We start from the raw sequence: 11,164 nt of genomic DNA, 5'->3' as shown, positions 1-11,164 counted from the left end.
TCTCTAAACCTGTCCCTTCCTTTTCAGTCCTCCTAACAGATTAGCTGCCATACTATGAATATCATTTATTCATGCGCACAATGGATTCAAATATTTGAATTTACTCTCAAACTTAAGTGATGTAAAGTTTGAAAGTCATCAGCTGCATGGATTTATGTTCTCTCCATTCTCAAACTATGCCTTCATAAATGTTGCATGCTTTCTATATCACATTCACAGCCTACTGAAGACACTATAAAACCTTATTACTCCAGATTTGCATTGCAGAAAAATAGTAATTTGCCAATGCATCATTTCACCAATTTTTGGCAAAGAAGTCTAGAAGCACCTGAATTCCCATAGGACAGGATGGAGTCATGCATGCCCCTAAGTATGAAAGTAATAGCAGAATTCACCTCATTTCAGGAGATGAATTCAAATTTGTTTGTGACACAGCCCAAATGAAAAGCCTAATTTTTTTTTTTTTTAAAGTCTACTAATGTATGGAATTATTTCTGTGTTTTATGTAATACAAGACTAAATTATTCCCAAATTCCCCACCATGCCAAGAATGAAACTGGGTGTTTTACTTCTCACCAAAAACCCCAGCTTGGCAAGTTTCATGGCTTTATGTTACGGAAGTAGTAAAAGAAGAAAATTCATTAGATTCCTGAAAACAACAAAGATCCCCTGGATCTAGTCGTTTTTGAGGGCTCTTTCTAGCTATCTCAAAATAAACTGCAGTATTTTGGTCTACTCTGTAACATGGCTGTGGCAGGTGCATTAGGATGCTCTTGCGCTTTACAGCAGGTTCATGGGATTCTTCTGGAGGAGTATTGTTCTGCAAAGAGCAGAGTTTCAGCCTTTGCAGAGATACTTGCTCAATAGCAAGACCAGATAATTTTTGTTTCAATACAGCTGTTTTTCATCATCTCTATGGGTCCACACATGGCAGTTTTCCATGTGAGAATTCATGAAGAAAACAGGCTTAGCTCTATCTCCATGCTCGCTCCTTACCTAAGCGAACACATAGCAGACTTCTGTTCTGACACGCCAATGACTACGTGTCAAACTCTATTTTGAACAACTCCATGCTTTTTACACAGCATAATGTGCATAATTAGCAACACACCATGATGGAAACAGTGTCAATTCAGAAATAAAGCATTTTAATGGTTACCAAACAGAGTCATTCCTTGGACCCAGCATGACAGCAGTCTTCTGTAACAGTATGTTAAGCTTTAGAAGTTAAGAATCACAGATACTGCTTTTCAGCAAATGGTCTTAGAATATAACAAGTTAAAAACCTCAGTATTTTTTGTCATTGTCACATAAGTAAAGAGAATAAAGGGAAGATTTCACTTAAGTAGGAAGACAGCAAAAGTTTGGTTTGCTTGGGGTGGATTTTTTTTAGTTACATGATATTGTGTCTACAGCAAAATCGAAGTCTGGCTTATTTATAGGGCTGACAGCCTATCCCGCTAAGCTTTGCATTTTCAAGAACTCTTTGGGAATACTTGGTATACATACGAAAAAAATCATGTCTAGATATGCAAACATAGAAAAGCATCTCAAAATTGCATATTGAAGAGGCTGCTAATTTTACCCATGCTGAATAAAACACTACTCCAGTTTTTAGCTTCTTTCCACATGATTAGATCACAATAACCCTATAAACATTCTCAGCAACATGAAGAAGGGTCGTTCTCAACACAGTATTTCCTTCAAGCCAAGCTACGTAATGTGTCTGACCACAGTTTTTTTACTTAGATTAGCACTAACAGAAGTGGCAAGCATTGGTTTACTTAATCCAAAAGTTAGGATCACTGACAAGTAATACACCAGTCACCAGGACAGCACAGCCCGGTAGTTTCTGTACTGCGCAATGCAACCTCCAAATCACAGGAGATACCACTTCTTACCAGTTTCTTCTGACAGGCTGAAAAAAGCAGTTAAACTTCTGACCCATATCTCACAAAACTCTTGTGGAAACATCCTCTATCAGAATAATGTGACTTGTGCCACTCGAGTATTTGAAGAAGTCTTAAAGATACACCAACCATGACTTAGAACATTGTGGCCTATAGCTGGAGAGCTGAATGGCATCAATAATGACTTCTCTTTCCCTAAAGGAGTGCCAAGATAGAAAGAGGACTGATGACACAGCATAAGGCTACAATGCCAAGAATCATTTAAAAAGATTAGTCTTCCAATCTGCCCAACAGCAGGAAAAAACACCTCACCCCCAGAAGCAATATATTTATTGTTAGATAATACTCAAGTATTCTGTTGATAAATCAACATGATCCACAGTCATTAGGTATGACTACAAAAGGTCATGTGCTGTCAACAGGTTCTAAGACTTCTCAGGAAGTTTTAAGACCTGGAGACAGTCATACAGTTGTACTGCATACAAGTAAAATTGGAAACCTTGTCTAAAAAGAAAAATACGCATGGGAAGGCAGATGTACTATTTCATAAGTGAATGTTGACCTATGAAGGAATTGCCTTCAGCCACAAGATACAGCAGGCTGTCAGAAGTCTTAGGCTTCTTCAGGTGCTCAATTTCCTTTGTACTCAGCTAACCCTAACTATCGTAAACCGTAACTCCTAACTCTTAGCTGGTTTTGCTGCACTGGATTGCTTCACGTAGCCTTCCCTCCGTTCAGCAGCTATTACTCAAATTAAAAGCTCCCAGCATGTAGCAAGTAATTGAGATTTCCCAGACAGCTGAATTCTGGGGGTTGTACCTGGGAACACTGGATAAGAACTCGAAAGGCAAATACAGCAGCCACTACAAGTTTCAATGTACGCCAACACTACACATGGCAACAGGACAGGAACTGTCAAAGAGGGCCAGAATGAAGACAGTATATAATATACATACACAGTATCAGCACCTGTAGATTGCTACGGCTGTATGAAAAGGAAGAAAAAAGGCCACAAGTCCATACAGTGAATATGGTGTATGTTTTATTCTATTTACAGTACATTTGTTATAAATATAATACATTTCTTGAAAATCTTGAGTAGGTTTTTTTTTAAAACAGATCAATTGTTATAGTTACATAATAAAGCAAGTGACAATTTAAATGACAATCTCATGGTTGTGAAATAGTGCATTCTGTGTTGAGATGAAGGAGAAAATAGTCAAACTGTTTGAAGAAATTATTTTTTAAACACCTTAGGTGGGACTTGTATGTAAACCTTGAAAGGTCACCGATTTCCATAAACATGAAAACTCAAAACAAGATTTTAAACTAAAGAACCGAGAAACAGAAACGGATTTCAGACACCTTATTGAACTTCACAGTAAGGCTGGGATTTATCATGACTAATGGCTTCAGACAGGAAAAAGCCAATGAGGGTTTCTTCCTGAACCATATCCTAATACAGCCACAAATATTAAACACACCATGCTGGAGTTGTAACAGCAGTCAAGCTGCATTTTTGACAGGGCATAGGACATACAAATATGTTCAGATGTGGAGTTAAAGAGTATTTTGTGTTATGAATACCTTAATTACCAGAGAAGAAATACATTATAAAAGGATAAATGTATTTTCAGTCCAACGTGCGTTGCATTGAGAAACAAATTGACAAGTAGTCTGAATATTTTGCTATTTTCTTTCCTACACAATTTTATTAACAAGTTAGATGTTTGAGGTGCTATTTCCAAAAACTGCAGCAAAATGTCAACCAGCAATATAAGAAAAGAATCCCATTTATTTTGTCTTTTCGTGTGTTTTTTTTTCAGGAAGTGGTCAGATATTATTGATAATAATCAGTGCAGGCATGGAGTTCTGCTGACTCGTTTCAAACAAAGTAACTTGGTCCGCTAGCTTGGCAAATACTCTGGGGGTTCCAAGATTATAGACACCCGTATGAACGAAGCAAGCTTTCAGCTGCAAGCTATAGACCTCCTGGCTTTTAAGTTGAAGCTTGTACTGTGTTTGCCCAAGCCATGTAAAAGATCCATGGATTTCTAGTGCTTCTGGGCTGAGAAAGAAGGTAACAAAGTTATTTCTCTGTATTTGAAGCATACATACCACTTTACACGATTCCCTCAACCTCAAGTTATCCCAAGATTTCAGAATGCATTATGTGTCCGTCACTGGCCCCTTACAAAGAGATGCTTGTTTATGCTTTCTGAAAACTCCTTTTCAAAAGCGAGGAATTGGAAACTTAAGTTACTATTCTGGCAGTCCTTGGAGTCAGTCATCTTTGATGACTTGGAAGTTGCTGAGTCTTTTTGACTGCATGCCTCCAGTAATTTCCCTTAAGTCACTGCCTTCCCCAAATGCATTGTGCTTTCTTTGTTCTCCCCCACGCACACACCCCACCCTTATCTATAAGAGATTAAGGTTTTTCTAGCAAGAGAAAGCTAGTTACAATCATAGGGATAGACAGAACTGTGCTTAACATTTTATCAAGATACTAATTGCAGCTTCAGAAAAGGTGGTCATGTCTGTATGTTCTCTTCCCTACTACATCTACATCCACAAACAGACAGACACCCATCCCCACAAACATACACACACTCTGAGACAGAGTGCCTAAGGTACCCTTGGGTATCCTTATGGATCTCTATTTCCACCCATCAACTTAACTCTGGGTCCTTACTTCTTGACAAATACTTTTTAGTGTTCTTTTGACTCATACTTAACACACTCCTTTACAACGACTCTCCCCCTTGGCTCAGATGAATCAGTACAAATCTTGAAAACATTTCTTTGGTTCCCAATATACTGTACACTACATACAGAACATCAATTATACATATATGTATAATGATGAATTCCAGTGCATTCCCAGCTTTTTATATAACAGGCACATAACTATAGACATAGATCCAAATTGTCGTAGTTTTTGGAATTCCTACAAAAGGCATTCTTGGGCCTGTCCCATGAGCTAGCACGTCACACAAATGGTCAATATGGATATACACTGCTTTATAGACATTGCATTAATATGTTGGTTTGGGGGTGGGAGGTGTGTTTGGTTTTTTGCTTGTTTTTAGGAAGTTACAAGGCACATGACTACGCTATCCTTTCAAAGACTAGTCTTACAACACTGTTACAAAACATGACCATCTTGTGAAAACACACCAGATCAGTGAATAGCTTCCTAATCTTAACTGATAAATAAAACAGACTTAACTCTTCTGTCCTCTATTTCTGAAGCTGTGTATTAGGCCCTGGGCTTTTAATTCCTTACCTGCCTGGACAGGCTGTCAGGAAGAAGCAAATGTTCCTCATGACTAAGCCTACCTCAATGTCCTTCAGGATCTGCCTTCCCCCTCTGCCAAGATCCCCATCAGGGATCCCACAAAGTCTATTTTGTGGTAAGCAGACCAAGTAGCATTATGTCTACTGGCGGGGCAGGGGAGAGGTGGTGTCACCCCAATTATGAGTTAAATTGCCTTGTTTTAACAGAAGTGGAGGAATTAACAATGGTATATCATGGTACTGCATTCTCTCTCCCGCAGAATCCTTAGTAAAACTTTTAAAAACAATTCACAAAATGTTTCCTCAGTGCTAATATTTTTGCACATAATAGTACAGTTCTAAGCAAAAAGCCAATCATAAGAATCAGCTGATAAACCTGGGGAAGACTTAAAAATACCTAAGGTTCTATGACATTTTACACTAAGCCAAACTGCAGGAGGAAGTACTTGTTTAAAATCCAAAAGTTGTTTTCTACAAATTACTTGGCATCTTAAAAATGAAAACCCAACAACATATGTTTAATAAAGTCAGGTTGCCAAAGCTTGTATTTCACTAGTTCAAAAGCATTTCCACTTTCCTAGAAAAGATCTGAAGAGTTTAACTATTCGAGAGTCACAATTCAAGGTCCTGTCTTAGCAATAGTCAGAAGCAAAGTAAAATTAAGCACTGACTGAAGACTCCTATTTGACTGTATGAAGCCTCTATCGCCTTCCATTCTTTCAAAGAAGCCACTGTTGAAAAAAATCCTATTCTAGATATTCAATACAGTTAAAACATTACAAGACTCCCCCCAAACCAGGAAGCATTCCCAGAAAATATTGTTTTATTAACATTCACTATTACCTTGTTGTTTTATGCCGCAAATCAATCATTACATCTACAACAGCTTGGGAACAATTGGAAAGTAGGAGAGTGACAGGTACCAGACAGAGGCTGTGAAGAGAAGGAGTAAAGGAAAAAAGTCTTACTCTGGATATTCTTGATTATACTCTTTAATAGTTAAAATAAATTTCAAGTAATATAAAAATAATATTTAGTTGTCTATTATGCAACAGTCAGACAGCGTACATAGCAATATAATCACTTACATTGACTAGAGTTTCCAATAATAAAAGCTATTGAGGCAAACGGCATTGGCTCAACTGAGCCAAACGAAGTTACCACCTTCCTTTGTCCAGCCAAGAAAAGACTAGTAAAAGCATAAACAATACCTTAGTTTACAGGAAATCTACTGTTATGACAAGAGGAATTTCAGAATGGGATAACATGGTCCACTATGCTACCCTCTGAACTACTGTTCAGCACGTTTTGTCTAGATACTTTTCTTCCACACTGTCTCCTGTAGAGGAATTGCTGGCATCTGGCCTAAAGTTTTAGCCAGAACAGTACCCAAATGGAACAGACAGCACATATATTTGGTGTTAATTTAAGCCTTTACCCTGAATAAAACTAATACAGTTAATTGATATTCTGCTTGTTCACAATTAGTATGATCGTTTTTATAAATAATGCTGCAGCAAGAAAGACCCCAAGATATTATTCACAGGCGGGTACACAAACTACTGCAGCTGAAACAGCTCTATGTATGCAACAAGTGATTTGTGTCACTGGAATTCCTTGCCATTGCTTAACAGTTTAAACATCCTAAACTTAACTAACAAGAAAAGAACAATTAGCAACTATAACGAATAAGATATGAACTTGTTACTGGAATAATGCATGCTTTGTAACTGTCATTAAAATACGCTACCTTATAGAACATTTAAATGTTATGCTTTATAAAGAAAGAAATCCCTTTCTTTTGCAACTTTCTTATATTAACTGAAATTTTAGAAAAAAGTATAACAGTAGAGTTCTCAGATAAAACAACTCAAACCTAAATAGGTATCTATGTTTCAAGTACAATTAATTTCATACCTGAAAATGAATCCAGAGGACTTTGTTCAGATCATCTTAATTTTGAAAGACTCATGGATTTTACAGGCTCCAACTAATTCACTCTAGCAGTCTGCTTTTTGACAGAGGTTAATTCTGATATTCTTCCAGGAGACAAGCCCCAGTGATCTAGACTGTTACCACCTTTCCTTCTGACATAAATCAGAACCACGTGCAGCTAATCTTGGCAAGTCAGATGCTGTAGACATAGCAGTTCTTTTGACTTAAAAAGTACCACTTACTTTCTGTCTAACTCCTCCAAGTAGTCACACTGTTCACTCTGACACCAAAAATAAACAAAGGCAGCAGAGTATTTATTTTTCTTTCAGGAAGTTTGATAACATTACTAGTTAACATTAAAACTGTAAGCTGTGGTATTACAGCCTGGTTCTCTACATGAAACTTTTGTTTTACCTACACAATTCTGAAGCAGTGAGTTTAAGAATTGAGCAAGATTTCACCTTGCATACTAGACTTATCTTCTGTATCATAACCTACATAGCATCTCTCAACAGGATTTATGTCAAATAAACAATATTTCAAAAGTTTCTAAAGAAAACATTGCACGAACCTTTTTTGATGAAAAGAATGATTGAAAGACTCTGGATAATGAAGACTTGTCTTGATAAGATTAGAAAGCTGCTCCGGTGTAGGTCTTGCAGGTACTGGTGTGTTTTCTGCTCGAAAAAACTTTAAGAGAACCATTTCTGGTAATTCCTGAAACACAAATTCAGAATGACATTTAAAATATTGACATAAGGTACTGTGCAACACAACACAAGAAATTCAGTCACAGAAGCTACAATTTTCCATTATGAACAGTAACTCCAGGGAAATAAGTCTACACCATCATAAAGCTTACAGTTTTATCCGATGTGTTTTGTATTTAAGCATGGTAGAGGAGGAACTGATATGATTTAGCAGTTACCGTCTTTTGAGACAGATTTCACAGCTGCTTGTGAAAACACTACCTGTGCAAGTTTCACAAAAGCATGCTATTGTTGCAGTGGTTTTTTAGTGTTTGGTTTTGTTTTGTTTCTAAGAAAAAGGGACAGTATTTGCACAGTTCCCTATTCAGCAGCTGTACCTTAAAAAAAAAAAAATTCATCACCTGCCCTGGGAAGTTCACAACAGGAAAGCCAATAGCCAAGCTTCCCAAAACAGATCCAAAGTAAAGCAAACAGAAGTTTATAGGAACATGCTAACAATGACAGAAGGATTTACTAATGCAGAGTATCTTAAAAATTGTATAGCAAGCTCTTGCAGATATGAAAGTTACCTTTGCCCCCAGCTAAAAGCCCAAGTCAAGCACTGACACACTACTTGGGATTCATCCTAACCCTGTGGGCAGAATCAATCTCTGAAGCAGAATAAATCAGATGATACAGAAAGAGGCAACACCAAATGAGGCCATCAGGCTGCATTTGGTCCAGCATTACAGCACCACTGTCACTCTGCCCAACATCATCTAATCTGTTTTGCAAACAGGATTTATTCGAGAAGGGGCTGCCTTTCATTATTCCCTTATAAATCTATTCTGCAAAAAGTCCACCCTTAGAAGAAAAAAAAAAAGAATTTGCAGCAATAAGTGTGACTAACTACTAAAAGCAAGTGAAAGAAGATTTAAAAAAGCCACCAATAAGTCAGGACAGTGTAACAAAGTAATACTTTTTGTTTAAGGGTGATGGACTGCACCTTTTAAGTTGAAAAGAAATACTATAGGCAACAAAACCTGTCTCAAAATAACAGACACTGGGCATTCTGCTATATGTATGAACATTTCAGCCACTGTTTGCCTGTGCTGGCAATACCAGGAAGACATTAAATGTTTTATCAGGCTTGCAATTCTTTTCTCTTGAAAGGAAGAGTAGGGTTTTTTAAAAGTAATTTGAGAAGAAAAAAAGATATTTCACAGTAACAATGAAATACATTTTAAGCGATGAATTAATTTGGAATTTCCACCCTACCCTACAGGTATCTAACTTGATGAAAATTGACAGCATGAAACACACTGGCCTCCAGAGATGAGATTATAGGGTTTCGTTTAAATTGATCTTTCCCCTCAAATTACAGTCCAACCAATTACCCAATGCCCTCTTCAACCACATATCAATATCCTACACACTGTAGTTTGCCCTAGAGTCAATTACCTGTTCCAAGTCCTCCCAATCAGAATTCCCGAGTATTTTTTTAAAACCCTACAAAAGACAAATACGAAGGTTTATCTCTACAAACAGACAAGAACATCATGAAATGTAGCAGGAACATTTACTGGTGAAAGTGCAGAGTGCCGTTAATATTTCAAACCTTTAGTTCTAATATTAGACCTCTATTGAAGGACTGGAAAGCAGTAAGATTAACCATTTACCATCACAGAGCTAAACCTTAATTCCAGCCAGCCTCTGGGTGTCAGATTCAGAAAAGATGTCTGTGTCTCCAAGTTCAGCTGCTCAAAGTCTAGGTTTTTTTGTAATTGTGTACCTAGAACAAAGGCTAAGACATGACATTTAGTACATGATTCTCTTACCTAATGCTTCAGCAGAGAATTAAGCACATCCGAATGGTAACCAAGATATGCATACAGATCAGGGAGCTACCTAGAGACAGCTAATGAGAAATGCTATGTTTAAGGATGCATTAAACTCCTGCCCTACTCTGGAGCTTGGGAAACCGGATCAAGGCTACAAAAAAAGATGCCCATACCTACTTGGGCACCTGTACCCTTCCCTTCAAGAATATGCACCAAGCAGATAACAGCCTCAAGACTTTTCGTTATTTACACTTAGAAACAAAGTAAAACAAAACTAAGAATTAAACAGGTGGTATTTTGTTGCTGAACTCCTGCAATACAAGCCCAAATGGTGTATTGCCTTTTTAAAGGCAAAACCAGAAGTTCTGACACCTAAAGTCTGCTTGTTGACCCATTATGGTTCCTTGCAAAGCCTCCAGAAGTGCCACGGGCTCCAGTAGACAGCACCATATATTGCTTACAAGAAGGCCACAACAATGGTTAAGATACTCCCTTTAAAAAATGATTAAGGTGGAATTTGAAGGTTTCATCCATAGATACTGGCAGAGGTACAGATAAGCCTGACTGGAAGAGACTTCATAAGAAGAGTGTGGAAGAACTGTACGGGCAGGGGGAGGGAGCGTTTTTTGTTATTGTTTTAAATGTTATAGCTGCATTTTTATGCTTTTTGGTTTTTGACTAGAAACACGCAACAGGCAGTAGCACCAGAACCACACTGCTCCCACAGTTACCTGCCAAGAGCTATAAACTGTGCAATTGATGGTAGGAAAGTTGTTTCTATTTTTAGAAAGCTTTTTGCTGCCCAAAGCCATCTACAAAGGCCAGCTTCAAACAAATATACTGAAAACTAGACACAAGCTTGCTGTTCCAAGTAGAATAATCTCAACGTCTTCACCTATTCAGAAGTTAGAAAAGAGCCAGGACCTTTAACATTTGATGTTTTGCTACTTTGAAACAAAGTTATATATTAGGCCTACTTACACTTCTGAAATTGCATATTAGTCATTCACACTGGTTTTAGGTATTGCCTGCAGCTATACTAAGCTAAAAGTTGGAAAAGCCAAAATTTACACCATTTAAACCATCTTTTGCATTATCTGATAGATGTAATAGACAGGTCTGCCCATAATACATTCCTTAATCTCTTAGAATGCACTTTCAAACTGAAAAGTTCTTCCTTTCCATCAGATGGATGGAAGTGATGGCATCTTCATATGTAGCCATTTTAAAGGATTTTTCTACGTAATATTAGACAACTTAAAGTTTTCCATTTCAAAAATAATCTTCTCAGCAACTGGATCAATGTGCTCTTAAAACACCAGAAAAAGTTAAGACACCACAACTTCATTTCCAAGTTGTATGGAAATTCAGCATATTTGCCCCATAAATCACAAGTTACACATAGCCAAAAGGATTATTAACATGCTCAATATGTTGGGCGACAATATGCACAGCACAGAAGAAAACTAAACAGGAAACTCTTGAACAATAC

At 37.4% G+C, this 11,164-nt stretch overlaps 1 protein-coding gene across 3 annotated transcripts in view; it reads right to left on the bottom strand.

Moving 5' to 3' along the window:
- Positions 1-2,930: 2,930 nt before the first annotated feature.
- Positions 2,931-11,164, bottom strand: part of TRAPPC8 (trafficking protein particle complex subunit 8) — a 59,545-nt gene continuing 51,311 nt past the window's right edge. For 2 of the 3 annotated variants that reach the window (XM_075141923.1, XM_075141924.1), the window contains 3 exons: positions 7,714-7,859; positions 6,051-6,140; positions 2,931-3,978 (listed from right to left, as the gene is read on the bottom strand). In XM_075141923.1, coding sequence (XP_074998024.1) covers positions 3,744-3,978; positions 6,051-6,140; positions 7,714-7,859 — 471 coding nt within the window. In that variant the 3' untranslated portion in view covers positions 2,931-3,743. Of the gene's footprint in view, positions 3,979-6,050; positions 6,141-7,713; positions 7,860-9,292; positions 9,341-11,164 lie in introns of all 3 variants that reach the window. The other variant, XM_075141922.1, reaches the window with a different exon arrangement.

Source organism: Calonectris borealis, chromosome 2 (genome assembly GCF_964195595.1).
Source record: "Calonectris borealis chromosome 2, bCalBor7.hap1.2, whole genome shotgun sequence".
NCBI lineage: Eukaryota > Metazoa > Chordata > Aves > Procellariiformes > Procellariidae > Calonectris > Calonectris borealis.
The sequence above is the reverse complement of the archived record's forward strand: the minus strand, read 5'-3'. Positions and strand labels throughout refer to the sequence as shown.